The sequence below is a fragment of the Lontra canadensis genome, unplaced genomic scaffold, assembly GCF_010015895.1.
Source record: "Lontra canadensis isolate GAN:19392208 unplaced genomic scaffold, GSC_riverotter_1.0 scaffold18, whole genome shotgun sequence".
Lineage (NCBI taxonomy): Eukaryota > Metazoa > Chordata > Mammalia > Carnivora > Mustelidae > Lontra > Lontra canadensis.
The window spans coordinates 740,844-758,104 of NW_022631012.1; the positions used below are offsets into that span (position 1 = coordinate 740,844).

At 38.0% G+C, this 17,261-nt stretch overlaps 1 protein-coding gene across 1 annotated transcript in view; it reads left to right on the top strand.

The window, feature by feature from the left end:
• Positions 1-17,261, top strand: part of ABCA12 (ATP binding cassette subfamily A member 12) — a 175,685-nt gene that overhangs the window by 46,948 nt on the left and 111,476 nt on the right. Inside the window, exons 3-4 of the mRNA XM_032859864.1 lie at positions 6,728-6,881; positions 17,015-17,106. Coding sequence (XP_032715755.1) covers positions 6,728-6,881; positions 17,015-17,106 — 246 coding nt within the window. The remainder of the gene's footprint in view (positions 1-6,727; positions 6,882-17,014; positions 17,107-17,261) is intronic.

The window sequence follows — 17,261 nt, forward strand, 5'->3', positions numbered from 1 at the left end:
TGTTTAATTCTTCAAAAAACAGGACTTTTTTTTCTTACCAATGTTTTGCCATTTATTTTCGAACATACACTACTTGTGTACATAATATTTCTGACAATTTAGGAAAACAATTGACTTCTATATGCATCTTATATAATGAAAGCGTGATGAGCTTTGAAAATAGGTGTTCTCTCTGTGTGTCTTTCTCTCTCACACACACACGCATAACCTAGAAATACATTTTTTAATGTTTAAATGAAATATTTCTTATTTTAAAAAAATTGAAGGATGACCCTTACTTAGCACCTTCCTCAGGACCAGATACACAGTGTCTGTTTGGTAAATATTCACTGAACAGATAGGGGATTGAGGGATTCTCTCTGTGGACAGTAATTTCTGTGGTTGATATTATCGATGTCAGTGTGTACTCATTATATTTTCAAAGAAACTGAGACCTAAATGGCCTATAATAAGTACTACTGGTTTTATCAGTATTGATTTACCCATTCTTACAAGGCACATAAATATAATGCAGTATTACCCATTGTACTTACTATCAGTTGAACTTACTGTATCCATTGTTAGCTATTGAACTTATGGTAATATGGGATAAAATTTGCTATAAATAATAAAGATAAAGGTGGATATTATGTTAAAATCCTAAATCATGCAGTCTTCCTGTGACCTTCAGGGATTTGTTCATTCATTCATTCATATAGTTAATAATTGCTGGCACTGTGCCAAGCATTGTGTTCGGTACTATGTAAGGGTTTTTCATTCTTTTGAGTAGCTTATTCTTTATCTAGTCTCTCAAGAAGTGCAATTTTATTGAGCTCATGACTTTACCTGAAGATTCAAAGTCATATCAGTATTAAATCCTAGGCTAAAGTCTCTCTGGGCTGCAAAGATTTAAAAAAAAAGAAGAAGAAAAAAGAAAGGAAGAAAGAAAGAAAAGCAAGCCCACGTTCAGAGGAATTAGAATCAGGAAGCACTAATGTATTTGAGTTTAGCTAGTGATGAGTGAAGAAACAGGACACCTCCCTTCAGGTGTCAGTTCTCTCCTCCAAATGGAAAGGGCCTGTGAAGAACAAGGACAGTCTTCCTGATACAACTTCATGTAATAATTTAAAAGGCTAGGTTTATGTCATTTATATTCTTAATTATATCTTTAAAGATGTTACTGAGAATGAAATTTGCTGAAAAACTGTAAGAAGAATAAAAAGATTTACTTTAATAGATTATTACAAATATCCTTCTGAGATTCATTTCCTTTCTCATATTTTCTTTACTCTTATCTGGTTATTTGTTTATAGGTGATTTTCTAGATACACTTGTCTCATTTTGTACTCTTGTCATAATGAGAAATTCTTGTGGTGTTTCATGAGGAGACTTACCATTTAATCAATCAGAAGGTCTGATAACATATTCTGCTAATGTGACCCTTTATCTAAAAAGTTAAGAAAACTATACTACCCCAAATGAATAACTTCATATTTTTAAAAAGTCAGAATTTCCTTCCAAGGCACATCATTCATTTCTTTACTGGGGCAAAGACCAAATTCCTTTTACCTGGAAACACAAAATATCATCTAGGTTGGGTTCTGACCAGCTTTGAGGAAAACACAAAGAAACACAGTGGAAGTTCTCCAATATCTGTCATTATTATAATATCTACAAAGGTCACCAAGGTACCTACAGAATGCTTCCTCAGCCTAATGATGTCAAATGGAAGCAACTTCGTGATTAAAAAGTCTGTGGCATTTCTTTCTTTAATAATACAGTAAATAGAAAACATTTGGATCGTGCCAAAGAGCAGCATGCTCCTGAATTTATTATGGAAGGGGGAAAAATCCTCCTGTGGAGGTGAAAAAGGGAAAGAAGTAAAGGAAGATTTGGGGGGAAATGTGCATTCTTGGCTGTACCAGTGAGTAAAGAGGTATGGGAGTTGGTGAAGGGAATAGCAGAAGAAAGAGAAAAAAGAATTGGAAATTGAGCCAAAAGAGGGGGATGGTCAGTGGAAAGGAAAGAACAGAAGATTGGAAAATAGAGGAAAGGGGATATTAAGGGATATTAAGTAAAATAGATGAAGGAAGAGAAAAAGAAGGATGGGGAAGATATGAAAATAAGAAGTGAGCAAGATAGGAGAGGGAGAGGGACAAATACAAGAGGTCGTTCCCCCCACGGGTCAGCAAACTAGAGCCTGTAGGCCAAAGCTAGCCTGTTGCCTTTTTTGTAAATCAAGTTTTATTGGAATATAGTCAGGCCCATTAATAGGCACACTGTCTACGGCTGCTTTCATACTACGTTGACGGAGTTTAGTAATGTGATGGGTACAGTTGAGTCTCACAGCTAATAAAGATTTACTGACTCCCCTGCAAAAGTTTGTGGTCTAATCCTGTTGTTGGCAAACTTTAGTGTGCATCAGAATTACCTGGAGGGTATGTTAAAATAAAGATTTCTAATCCCCTTCCCCAGAGTTTCTGATTAAGTAGATCTGGGGTGGGATCTCAAATTTTTATTTCTAGTAAGTTCCCAGGTGGTGCTGATGCTATTGGTCTAGGACCTGTGCTTTGAGGACAAGTACTCTAACCGTTGTATTATGTCACACAAATACTGTCTGAATAAGGAATTTTGTGAAAAAAGGGAAAGGAAAACCAAACCTGATCCCCCTTTTAGGTTAACATAGATGTGTAGGTTGATATCCCAATTCTTTACAGAGTATTTTTTTAATTCTTAAGCTGAATCTTTTTATAACACCGGTTTCATTCTTAAAACATGAAAACCGAATCTGATTTAGTTAAAAGCTTAGCTAATTGGTGGGTTATTCCTAAAAGTGCTTTATAGTTTGGTTTGATTCAACTCCCTGAAATAATGTTGGAATCTGTCAGTGTTACATTATGTAGGTCATGTTGATTGTGTCCCTTTTATGAGAATAACCTCTCCCCACCCATGGGAGGTTGCTCAGACTACTTCACTGCCTCTGCATGGAGCCCCTCAGAAACTAAACCACAGGTGAATTGGGTTCTTGCTTATTACTCACCCTCCTCACTTTCAGGATATGCCAGAGTCTTCTGGTGCCACTTTCCCCGTGGAATTGCAAGTTCTTCGATTCTCTTTCTCCTGGAGATAGTCATAAATGTTGTCCTGAGTATAAGACCTTTGGGAATCATGATACCAAGGAATTTATCTTGCATTAGCCTCCATCCCAAGCCCCCAAGATCTGTTTTTCTTTCTACTTACACGTAGTGCTGTGGGTTTGCATAGTTACGATCTTCCTCTACCTTCGTCCTTAAATCTATGCTCTGGCTGTGAATGTGGGCAACCAGTTTTTAGCTCTAATTTGCATGCTCAGTGCTTGCTGCACGGAAGTCCTGTGAGGGATAGAGAAATGTTTCTCTTTTTTCCTGCATCCTAGCATTTACGGATATAAAGAGAAACATGATTTTGGAACCTGAAAGTGCCAGAGACACCTTCAGAATAGAATGAGTTCAACTTAAAATCAGCAGCTCTTTAAAACCTGTGATGGTTTGATTCCACCATTGCTCTGAGTGGTTACTTCCTGGCACACACATAACTGAGACAGGCAGAAGGCAGGGGGGAGAAATCCATTTTTCCGCAAAAGAAAACCACTAAATAAAGTTGAATTATATTTAATTCTGACTTGTTAGTTTTAGAGAATCTCCAGATGATGTAGAAAGTTGCTATGTATGAGAAACTGTATTACGGATATCAAAGAAGGATGTGACATAAATGCATGTCACATGCCTTCCATGTTACAGTGAGTAGGTGGACGCTTAGTAAATCAGTGATTGTTATTGCAACAGTTTTCCTTTTCTTAATGAGTGCATGGTCCTTAGTTAAAAGGTGATGGTAAAATAAATCACACAGGCAGTCCATGCTGTGCCTGGCACTGTGTTTACTATAAATGCACACACCCAAGCCAATTCCTCGTTTGCATGAACAGGTTAAATATCACTTGTCAGAAAATCCGTGTGAAGCATGAACTGTCTGTACTTTGAACATTGTCGGTACTTTAAAAAAGTTTTTAAAGCAACTCTGCAATGAATTTTCTTATAAAGTAGGCATAGCTGTAGTAATAACAGTGAGGAATCCTGTGGATTTAAACGCTTCCAAATGCCTCTCTAATAACTGATTTGTAATCAATGCCAGAGAAACTAAAATCGGATGTCATGTGCCACCTCCTTTCAGATCTTCTTCCCATGATGTCTTTTCCCTTTTTTCCCCTTTTCTTCCTGTTGTGTTACGACTTCCCATGAGCTGTTGTTATCAGCACTGCCTGGCTCAGCCGTTCCATCACCGCAATAAAGGGCCTACAGCAAAGGGGTCATCCACTTCCGTTCTCCTGCTATCTGCTTTTCATTCAAAGGACCCCCTGCGTGTGTTTGAGGTCAGACAGGAATGAGAGCATTTGCAGACCCACACTCTGGGAGAGCGGCTACCGTTGGGGTGTGTGGTAGGGTAGATCACCATTAGTGGTGAAATTTCCATGCAGAATTTAAAGGTCTTGCTGTATACAGTCTACTGTGGCAGAATTTTGATAGAGGGGTGATGTGAAAGGTTAACGGGCAATTTGACTGCTCTTTCCAGCTCATTCAGGGAGTTGTACTACAGTGAAAACAGTGAAGGTCCACTTCCCAGTGAAGTTTTCACTGGGTTAAATGTTAGGAGACTCGCTGGTCTTTCTGGTGTCAGAAAGGGGTGCAACTTAGAAGGTAGTTGTGGATAGTTTGGTGGATTTAAGGTTTTTCCAATTTCTTCTGAATTTCAAAAATTTTAATTCATACCAGTCTTATTTCATGTATTAGTTTCCTATGGCTGCTCTAACAAATTACCACAAACTTAGTAGCTTACAAACACCACCATTTAACTGGAAGTGGGGTTGGGGGATGGGTAAAATCGGTGAAGGGGATTAAGGGGTACAAACTTCCAGTTATAAAATGTCTGTCATGGGATGTAAAGTACAATGTATGGAATATAGTCAACAATATTGCAACAACTTTGTATGGTGACAGATGGTGACTGGACTTATTGTGGTGATCATTTCATAATGTATATAAATGTCTAATCGCTATGTTGTATACCCGAATCTAATTTAGTACTATATGTCAGCTATCCTTCAATTTAAAAAAAACCCATCAACTTATTATTTTATACTTCTGGAGATGAGAAGTCCAAGATTTAGTCTTAATGGGTTAAAAGTTAGGGTATCAGCAGGGCTACATTTCTTCCGGAGGCTCTAGGAGGATTTGTGTCCTTACCTTTTCTAGCATCTAGAGGTTGCCTGCTTTCCTGGTCTTTTTTGGCTCCTTCCTCCATTTTCAGAGTCAACAGTAGACATCTTCCAACCTCTCTCCTTTTTTTCCCTCTTTACTTCTGGCCAACTTTCTTATTACCCTTTCTCCTTTATTTCCAATTTTTCTGTAGGTAGAGCTGTATTTAAGTTACTTAGATCAAATTTCTACCTGTTACTCTCTCTGCTTATATATTAATGCATATATAACCTTGTTGCTCTTAGTATTTTCTTGTTGTTTAACCTTTCCTCTTTCTTGTTACAATGAAAACAGACTTGTATGGACATCTTTTTTGACAGATTCATGAGGAAGTTAAGATTTTGCTTTTCAGTTTTCGGTGTGGAATTACTCTTACAGTGTCTAAACCTGCCTTTTTAAAAAAGTTCATTGTCTCCATATTCTCCCACAAAGAGGAACCTAATATTTTATTATTAGACCTAATTGCAAGAAGGTTTGTGCTTTACAGTTTGCCTGTTTCTTGACATGTATATGCCAGCATATTTTACAAAGCAAATGTTGCAGTGAGGCTTACAAAACCTTTTACTCTTGAAGTTTTTGTTTTCTGTGATCTTAATTTGGAGAATTTATTTATTCCATTATTACTGGTTTTTAAGTGGGAAAAAATATTGTGTGACTGGGATAATTAATCCTATTAATGTTATATTGAATTTTGAGGAGACCAAAAATATTTCCTGGTATCTGGAAGACTAGCTGCATTTATAATGACTTTGATAACAAAAGAAGACATGTACATCGTGGGGAAAAGTAGTTACTATATAGTTAAAAAAAAATAAAGTGAAATATATCTCCAAGGGGGGAAAAAAAAGAAAAGAAATATATCTCCAAGGAATTCCCTCCAGGTTTTTTGGTTTGTTTTGTTTTATTCTGAGAGAGAGAGAGATGGTAAGAGAGAACATGAGCAGGGAAGAGAGGAGGAAGCAGGCTCCCCACTGAGCAAGGAGCCTGATGTAGGGCTCCATCCCAGGACCCTGAGATTGTGAACAAAGCCAAAGGCAGACACTTAACTGACTGAACCACCCCGGCACCCCTGTTCCAGGCTTTTAAATACACATATATTCACATATTTTTAAAAGATTATAACTTTTCTGGTCATGCTGTTTTCTGATCTCATTTTAATTGGCAAGGTATTATAAATATTTTCTGTATTACTTGGTATTTTTAATAGCTGCATTGTGTTTTATCATATGGTTATACAGTGATTTATTTTTAAAACACTCTAGCAGACATTCTTGCAGCTAATTTCAGGAGAAGAAATTAGTAAGGCAGCAGTCATTTTTACATCTTTTGATATATTAGTGGACCCAGACAGTCCTAATCCAGAAGGTAATTTCACAAAACAGAGTTACTACACTTCCTTCCCATCCAAGGCAAATGCCATAGTGATGTAATTTTTGTGTTTTGTTTTTTAATTTCAGGTTACCTTGCACCTCGAAACCTTCCTAGTACCGGCTTCTTCCCGTTCCTGCAAACCCTACTCTGTGACACAGACTCTAAATGCAAAGACACGCCCTATGGGCCAAAAGATCTGCTTCGTAGGAAAGGAATTGATGATGCGCTGTTGAAGGACAGGTAAGGGCTCTTCCCAAGTGTGTTGTTTTGAGAGATCAGAATTTGTTTACTTATGAGAGATTCAGGAAGCCCTCCTGGGTTAGATATATGACTTTATTTTCTATATCTGCAAATGTGGTGATCTAAATGAATGAACGAGTTGTTCATTCGAATGAACGAACAAGTTGGATGCACACTGAAATTACCATGTTTATGTGGGATATAACATAATCTATTTTGGATGGATTACCCAAACTTTGCTTTTTTTTTTTTTTTTAAGATTTTATTTATTTGACAGACAGAGATCACAAGTAGGCAGAGAGGCAGGCAGAGAGAGAGAGGAGGAAGCAGGCTCCCTGCTGAGCAGAGAGCCCGATGCCAGGACCCTGGGATCATGACCTGAGCTGAAAGCAGAGACTTTAACCCACTGAGCCACCCAGGCACCCCGACCAAACTTTGCTTTTAAGTTGGGTGGCCAAGGCATTCCTCTGTAACCTCCCTCAGAGATTCTCTATTCCACCTCAAATTGTCAGTGATACATTGTCCTAAGCTTGATCGCAAGCTTCAGATGTAGGGCAATATTAGGAGCGTTATCTTCTGGAAGCATGACTTACTTATATTACTCTATGTGGTACTTCTTGATGTAATGGAAATCCAGGAGATATAAATAAGGAAATTTAAGTTTTAGAAATTGGGGTTCCAGGGTGGCTTAGTTAAGGGTCTGACTTCTGCTTGGGTTGTGATCTTGGGGTCCTTGGATCAAACGCCCTATCTGGCTCTACACTCAGTGGGGAGTCAGCCTGTCCCTTTCCTTCTCTCTCTGCTCCTTGCCCACTCACGCTGTCTCTGTCTCTCTCTCAAATGAGTAAATAAAATCTTCAAAAAATAAAGGAATAAATAAAATTCTAGAATTCAAAGTAATAAAATTGAAAGTATACTTAATAAATAACAACCTTTAAATGAGGTTAATGTGTCCTATTTCTTGGTGTGAGAGGCAGCTGAAGAATAAAGATAATCTAGACCATTACCTAAGAGACTCTCAGGAACCTGCCTATCTGTAGAACTGAAAACAGTATTCTTATCTGAGTCGACCATGAGATAATTCTGGTTAGAGATTTTTTTTTTTTAAGTGTTTCTCAAGGAAAGATTACATTAATCTCTAATCAGAGATACTTGCTTCCAAAATTGTAATTTAACTTCCTTGACATTTAACACCATTTCTCTATTAATATCATTATGATTTTCGTCATCAAATAATGTGGGTGATACTTTGAGAGAGAGCATCTGCAAGCTGTTTAGCATAAAATATAAACATATCAAAAATTGTCATGGGCAGTGGCTCAGAAAACAATTGTGGAGTTGCTAATTCACCTTGTTTTTATTGTTTCAATAAGTTAGTGAGTCTGAATCCTTAAAACATTCTGATGTTCCTTCATTCATTTATTAATTTATTTAAGAAATAATGACTGAGACGTTTCTATGTACTAGGTACCATTCTAGGTACCATGACACAGATTTGAATCGGACAAATCCTCTGCTCCTTCGTTACTTGCATTCTAATGGAAAGCAAGCAAAAAAATAAGCAATGAAATAAAGAGCCTATTTACTGATAATAACAATTGTGCTAGAAAAAGAAGAAAGCAGGTTATGGGCTAGATGTTGAAAGGTAGGAAGTCAGTAGGGTGGCAAAGGATGGCCTCTGCTAGCAGGTGGCATTTGGGTAGAGACCAGAAAGGCTGGGAAGAGACCAGCAACAGCATATGAAGACAGTGTTCAGGCAGAGCAGCAACAAATAATCCTCAGATGGTGGGTGATAAACCTGACCATTTAAGGGAACAGAAAGTTGTCTAAGGTTGCTGAAACATAGTGAGATATGATATGAGGGGTGGGGAATATGTCGAACAGAAACACAGGAGACAGAGAAAGCAGGAAAAGGGAAGGGATTTGCATTTTATTTTTAGTATAATGAGAAGCCATCGGAAGGTGTTAAGCAGGGAGATGACTTGAATATATTATGTATGAAACCAACATCTTGTAAGTGTATGCAAGCATTACCTCAACCAATACCTGCATTACCTCTGCAAGGGAACCAAAAGCTAATGAGAGCCTATGCCCTCTTATGTAATCAGAGTAGAGCTGAGACGGAAGCATGACATCTTGGTTGTTCAGTTAATTCATAGATGGTCTGTGTGTCCCCATGTGAGTGGTGAATTAGGCGTCATCTCTGCCTATGTTCTAATAAGGAAGAGAAGATATTAAAGCAGTCACTGTAATGGGAAAGAGAGCACTAAGAGGTTCAGAAGGTGCTAAAGGAAGACACCTTCCATATTTAAAGCAGAGACAGCTCTCAGGTGGAGTAATCAGGTAGATCTTCACGAAGGGGTTGGACAGACATAGGAAATATTAATGTCCCTTATTAACAAATTGGGTTGCAGCTCTACCTGGGGCTGTCAGCTTTCTTTCTTTTTTCTCTTTCTTTCTTTCTTTCTTTCTTTCTTTCTTTCTTTCTTTCTTTCTTTCTTTCTTTCTTTCTTTTTTTGCATGAAGAACCAAGTTACTATGAGGGAAATTGTTATCAATATCTAAGACTATAAATGTACCTTCCCCAAAAGGAGTACTTTTCTGTGTGACATCATAGAGAATCACACTCCCTAAGATGAGTCACTGAGTTAGTTTTGGGACTAGAATTAAAGTCCAGCTTTATATTATCCTCTGTTGATGATTCTCTAGGCAGATGACCATGTGCCCTTTTTTGTTTTATTCTAACCCCTAGGTAGTTTGTCTAGCCCAAACTGTATACTGCTGTGTATTCAGTATTTTCTCTGAACTACCAAGTAATTGGAACTTAATTTAGAAAATTATGTACAACAATAAAATTGCATTAATGATATTTCCCACCATGCTATTAACTTTTATGGTTTATACGGCCATGCGGTGAAACTGGGGCATGGCTACTGGGTAAGCGGTTCCACTAAATTGCTTCCCTTTGGTAAAGGAAGATTCACCAGCAGAGCTTCATTAAGAAACAAAACTGTCTTCTTTTTCTGCTTTGTAAGTGCAGGGAAGAAAATGCCATCTTTGGCCTCATCAAAAGAGGCCTGCCATGTTTATCTTAATAGACTGCTCTTCTTAAAGACGTGATCACGCCGCTGCCTCTACATGCTGGCTAGTCGCCTAGGGTTTTGATGTTTTTGCGTCGGCACCAACCTTCTGTTATTAAATGCGTACTTCTTTAGGCATTAGCTTCAGGATGAGGTGCTTGAAATACTCAGCAACAACTCTAACTAGCTGTCTGGAAAAAGAAACATTACATTGATGGGTTTTCTTGCTCATTTGTACAACTGATGGTCCAACATCACAGGACTTACCCTGAGGTCCTTCCTCCCTCTGCACTGCCTCGAAGAATCTATAGGAACAGTGGGAGCCCCTGGCTGTGCCATCGTTCACACAGCTGGTGAACAGTGAACATCATCCTCCAGAGCGCACAGGGTCATTATTTGGAGAAGTGCTTCAGCATTCCTGAGAATCCCGTGGGAGAATTGCCTCCGTGGATTTGCTCTGTCTGTCATGCCGACAACACATCATGACCTGTGGTTTCCAAACTCATAGCTCTGCTCCTATTGGCTTAGATGGAACTTCTAATAGAGTTAACCTAACGTTATTCAATAATTGAGTAAAATTATTCAAAAATAATTTATTGTTTTTTTTAAGATTATTTAATTTTTTGAGAGAGAAAAAGTGCAAGTGCAGGGAGGAGCACGGGGAGAGGGACAAGGAGACTTGGCACTGAGCATGGAGCCCGATGTGGGCCTCGATCTCCCAACCCTGAGATCATGACCCAACCTAAAATCAAGAGTTGGATGCTTAACTGACTGAGCCACCCAGGTGCCCCCAGGGATAATTTTAAAATGCCAAGGTTTTTGTTTAGTACTGGAGAAATTGACCTAAAGATAGCACTGGGAATATAAGGTAAATGGAAGTAGAGTAGATGTGTGTCCTCGTTTGACTGTATGGATGACAGGGGACGTATAAGTCACATACTGTATTAACTTCAGAGTAATTTATAACCATTTAGTAACCATTTTAGAATCATTTAGTCATGGAAAAATAAAGGGTTAAAGTTTAATCTATCAAAAAGCAAAGTGGGAGGAAATGTTAACTGCCATGTAGACGAAATTGTTAATTCACTGTGTAAGAATGTATTGAATGTGTACTGTGTGCTGGAGACTGTGAGTCAGGGCAGGTACGAAGATGAAAAAGGCATGTCCTGTGCTCTATACAAACCTACAGTCAAGTGGGAGAAAGAGACAGACAGGTAAGCAGGTGAGTTACCATATAACATGGTAAATGTGATGAGTGTTTGTTTAGGTCTCACTCTGCCCAGAACTTAAGACAACAAAGGGGGCGAATATGTTATTGGAAAGGAGAGGGGTTTGGGTGGGGCGATGTCAGGAGAGTTCTCCAGAGGCCTTTAAGGATGTGATCATTAAGGACAGAGAGGGTGGTGGATCCCAGACTAGATGAAGCTGTGTTTGAGATAGGCCACAGAGGAAGAATCCCAGAGTTTAATGAAAGAGAAATAAATAGAGGCTCTTGGGTAGCTTGAAGGAATAGGCAAATAGTGATAGAAAAAATTATAACTGTTGTGCTAGTAGTGTTGCCAGATTAATCAGCCTGTTTCAGGACTAGTAGAACATCCTTTGTGTAGTATCACCTGAAAGAGACTGTGATAGCATCTCCCCCATATTCTGTTTGTTTCTGATACACATCTGGCCCCCGAGACATTGCCTCATCTGTCCATCATAGTAACTTTAAAAACGTTTAGAAATGTATTAGTTCAGATATACATCTCCAGAGTCCCTCCTAAGAATATTAAAGATATCCTAGGATAGAGGAACATATTAAGACATTTTTAAATCTCAACATCTTAACTGATAAAGATTTTTGGATTGACTGGTGGGCCACCTAGAAAAGACGTGTATTTTGAACATGGGCAGGCAGGGATCATCTCTGAAGCATTGATGACCCTGGGAGAATGAACATTAGGATGAAATAGAAGAAAACAACGAAAAAAAATTAAGATTTTCCTGTGAATGACATCTGCTTGAGGGTAGCCAGGAAGGACAGCTGCATCAAATCAGTTAGGGGAGCCTCAGTGGCATTCATTGCCCTTATTTGTAGCTAAAAGTCAGTGGTGAATGTCGTCTGAAGCTGGGATCAGAACTGGCCTAGAGCACATCTCACATCTTCTTTCCAGGTGTCACTGTGTGATTATTCTGGGGAAAAAGGGGAAAAAAATATAAAATGTTTAACTAACCCTTAGAGGCAAAAAAGAATGTCAGAATTTTCTTTCTAGGACTTGCCATATGTGTCTTCCCTAAAAGCAATTCTTTTTATAGACAAAATTTACCATGGCACACATGGATACCACCTACACAGGTAATCTTTCCCACTCACAGGAAATAGAGAGACATACAGTATGAGTGCATAAATTCTACCATTATAATGATATCTATAAATGTGACATTTCGCAAATGTTACTGTTGGTAGACATGTCTGAGAAGACGTAAAATCTACTCTGGGCCTAGTTTCCCTTCCAGTATCTTAAATGTAACATTTGAATCTGAGCTATTTCTTTTATTGAATTCCATTCCAAAAGAGGGACCTATAAATGCCACTGAGGCAGAATCTACTTTTTCAGCATCGTACAGGAGAATCCCTTAGACATCTCCATGGTACTGTACAAATGACTGGGTCCCATAAAAGGTAGTCAACTAATCCCATGGGCCACTTGGAAATTTAATTCAAGCTTTCTTGTCCTACCTAGAGGGTTGGATTTTTCTGGTCTCATGTGAGCTTGTGTGCTGAATTCAGGGGGGGTTCTAAGTATTTACAATTGCTTTAATATTCTTCCCAGAAATATCCAGTATTAGATAGATTCTCTGAGACTTCCTCAGAGCTTTTGAAGTTCTCGAGTAGGGTTTAGGATTTTTTTTTTTTTTCATTATTTCTCATCCAAGCAACCTCTAGGAAATTAGAAGGATTTTTCTGAAAACATTTTTTATTTTAATTCAGTTAACTAACATATATTACTGGTTTCAGAGATACTGGTCTGTGATTCATTGGTCTTATATAATGCCCAGTGCTCATTACGTCATATGCCCTCCTTGAATAGGATTTTTAAGCTTCCTGATTCTGTCCTAGGGAGTGGGAATGGGGAATGAGTCATCACAGAATAAATTCACTTATCTGTAATAGCCTTTTGCAGGGTTTCTCAGCGTCAGCACTGTTGCTACTTGGGGCCGGATAATTCTTTGTTGTGCTGTGCATCGTAGGATAGTCAGCAGCATCCCTGTTCTTTAGCACGTAGGTGACAGGAGCACCACCACCCTCCAGTTCTAACAATCAAAAAATATGTCTCCAGTCATTGCCAAATGTCTGCTGGGACAGGGTCCAAAATTGCCACCAGTTGAGAACCACTCGTCTAGTGAAAAGGTTAGGAAAATGTTCAAGGTAGCAAGAGCTTTGAATTAGGGTTGTAATTCTAGACTCTTGCTCTATAAGCACAAATTAAATCTGTGATTTAGGAGCTCCTGTCATGTGTTCTCATTGTCCCCTCTGCATGTCCTTACTTAGCTATTATTTTTAGTGTATTATAATCTCAACTCCATATTTGATTATTCCATTATGTTATATATAGTGGGAATTTAATAAATGTTGGCTAGTTAATCAATGAATATGGTAGGTACAGTGCATGATTACACATTATATAATGTATAATCTGCCGTGCCATTCCTGGGTATTTACTCTTAAAGGACCTTTGGAGAAACAGATATGCAACAATGGAGGGCAAGCTAAGCTATTTAAAAATATGCTTCCTTAGCTATCTGTTCTTCCAAATGATACTCCTTATTATCTAGTATTCAATGCTTGCCACGTGCTAGGCATCCTCCCTTCTGTCAGTGCAGTACACTACAGTCTTTTCTAAAGAATTTTACAGCTTAAAAAGGGGAAAACTGATCACCACTACAAATGAAAAACTCCTTTTATAAGTAAACTTATAAATAAATAATAAAATGAAGAAGGGATTACAGAACCCTGGGTAAGATGCTTTGCCTTGTCCTACCTCACTAGCCAACACTTAACAGCTCCAGGTCTGTGAATAATAAGGGTACATTCCCTTGGCGTCCAGAGATCTCGAGGTTTCTAGTATTCCAGAGAGATTATATCTGGAGCATAGATGCATAAGAATGGGACTTCGGCTCCATCCTGTAGGCTGTCTGTGTGCTATCATTTTTTGACAGTTAACATCGGTAAGTGCCTGTAGTGACAAGGCCCAGACAGACACTGGATAAGCACATCCTGTGTAGTACTCACAACTCTGGCAAGGTAGATCATTCCGAATTTGCAGATGAGGAAGACAATGACTGAGGTGTTTTAGGAAGTGGCAGCGCGGGGATTCCAGAGGTGTTTTCTAACTGGAAGGCACTTTCTGCCTCACCCCAGGATTACTGTCTCTTTTTATTTAATCAGCCATCTGATCTTAGGGTCTAACACCATAGGTGTTTGGAATAAGAAGATGAATGACACATGGTGCCTACTTCCAAAGATGTCACTTCCTGAAGTGGGGAAGTGGTAGGAATAGGTACACAAACATAATGCACTAAAAAATCGTTATGAAATAAGTAGGTACTGAGTGCTTAAATTGTCTGAAATCACAGAAAAAGTACTGTTTCTCACCTATCATTCCAAGAAGTATATAGTTCTCTGTCTATAAGTGTTGTGCTAATGAGAAAGTTCAGAGATTACCATTAACTCAGTAGTACTGGCCATCTTCCTGCCCTGCATTAGTAATTTCATAGGGACTTAAAAGAATTAATTAACTTTGCTTGGAGTGGGGGTAAACTGTTTCAATATATAACCTTAATTCATCTTTTTACCCACAGTGCTGTCTTGTACATTTATTTTGTGGTTTCCATTTTAAGAGCTTTAAGACAATGGTTTTTGCTGTGCAGTGGCAGTGGACACATGCCGTCACATCACATTTTGTAAATGCAAAAAAAAAACTGGAGAACTTGTAGGCAGTTGAACAGCAAAGCCCACTTGATATCCTGATTTCTCACCCCAACAAAAAGGCACAGCCAGGCCACATCCAAGGAGAGGTATCACCTCCCCACTCCTGTTACATGTATGCGTGGGTGATCATGTCACCATGGGTACTTGCTGGTCAAGGACAGTTCCTGTTAGAAGAGAGGCCTCTATAGTGGCTTGTCTGGAAGCAGCCATTTTACTGTTGAGCGGATTGAAACCTGCTGAGCCAGTGGCTTGCTGGGAAAGGGAGGACTTTGTCTTTCTTTGGTCTTTAAAGAATTTTTGAAGGAGTAGTTTTAGGGTGCTTCTCTGAATGTGGGAAGATGGGCAAGATGTCTCTGTCTAGTAGATGCAGCTTTTGCTTCTCTAAACTTAACATTTTCTTAGTTTCCTATCACTTCTTCTATTTTTCTCTCCCACTCCCATTTATTATTCAGTCTCTATTTTCTCTTGCTCCTTGTTACTCATGTTGATCTTTGTCATTCTCCCTTTGGTTTTTGGTGCTGTCCATATTCCTTAAAATTTTTATGAAGGCACTTTTCCCCTTTATTTTCAAAATGTGTTGATATTCAGTAGACTTTCTTACAGTATTTCAAGCCTAACTAAAAAAAAAAATGTTGAGAAAAAGAAAAGTGAACCCAAGACTTTCTCAAACTTTCTAAAACTTCTGTTGAGAAAAGGGAAAATGTACAGGTCAGTTCTTATTTTTATCTGAACAGTTTTCCCATCCAAATAGTCAGCATAAGGAATGTAAAAAGATTTAGGGGAATACAGTCATGGTCATGAATAATTCAAATATACATTAAGAATGCAGAACTTTTGGAGCAACCAGTGCATTTTATAGAGAATATTGGAAAAACACTAGGGAATGGAAACAAATATCACCTCTTCTTATCATTTTTACTAAGAGGACAAACTAAAAAAAAAAAAATCCCAATTATAAATCACAAAGTACCCTGGAACCATGATTCAGATCTTACTTCTAAAAAGGAGGTTAAATTGAACCACAGCAGTAAATAGAACTTCTTGCTTTTTCACTCGTATATTTTTATATCCATCCTTACATATCTTAAGTAACTTTTTTATATACAACTACACCAAATTCACCAATTTTTAGTAATTCCAAAAAGTATTCACATCCAGGCATCTGAACTGATTGCATTCTTGAAATACATACATTTATTTTAGGCACGCACTTTAGGTATATCAGGTTTTCAAGAAAATATGATTATCTCTATTTTGATAATCAACTAAACAGGCAGTGAATTTTTATAAAGTAGGTTACTAAAGGTCCTGTAATGTTTTCTTGCAAAAGCTGGTATGATCACAATGTGTGGGGATTTCTGGCACCACAGTGCTATTATTACCACAGTGATACATTCAGTACAATAAAGGATCTACCTAACTTTGTTATACATGCCTTTAACACCTGGTGCCACCTGTAATGACAACAGCCACAGAACTTGGCAAGGACTAGATACTCAAAAAAAATGTTTTCTTTCCTTTTTTCCTTGAATATATCTTACAAGTATTCAGTTTTGATAGTCTTCAAAATGCCATCTATAATTTAATATATAAAACTTATTTTTCTTTCAAGGTTGACAAATAAGCATACCTTTGTTTCAGTCCCTGAAGCATCTTTGGACTCTTATCTGTTTGTGATCCATCCTCTTTTTAAAAGGAAAAAAAAAGATATATATGGATATATATATATGCACATATATATGTACATATGTATGCACATGTATCTATAATCTCATGATTACTTTCAATATTTAGCTCTAATGTCTTTTAAAAATAATTTCCTTTTTATAAGATTAAAGTAAAAATAACTATTTTAAACCTCATCTAGGCCATTTTCTCTGAATAAAAATTTACCTTGTAGGAGATCCTGCATATTCATTGGTGTATGGTTAGGTGAGTTCTTGCATTATAATCCTAGAAAGTAGATTAAAAATTTGAAAGTCCTTGGAGAGCCCTGGAATCTGCCAAATGATACGCTGCTGTAACTAACTGAAATTAATGTGGGTGAAGTTGTAGAGTTCTTGCTTTTTCTTCACTAGTGAAATTCTGAGAAAGTCATCCAACCTGGAGAAGGACAGCAATTTATCACTCCAGAGCACCAAAGTTCCAGAAAGAAGGCACACATCACCGGGTAAGCTATTCTCTTCTGTTGAGTTTAGAGGGGGCCTCTTGGAACAGCCAGCAAGGTCTAATCTTTGAAAGGGTTATGCTTTTAACTTTTCAAACAGAGATGGAAGGCCTAGAATATTCCCAAGAGATCTAAATGTTTCTTAAGGTTGCCTGAGT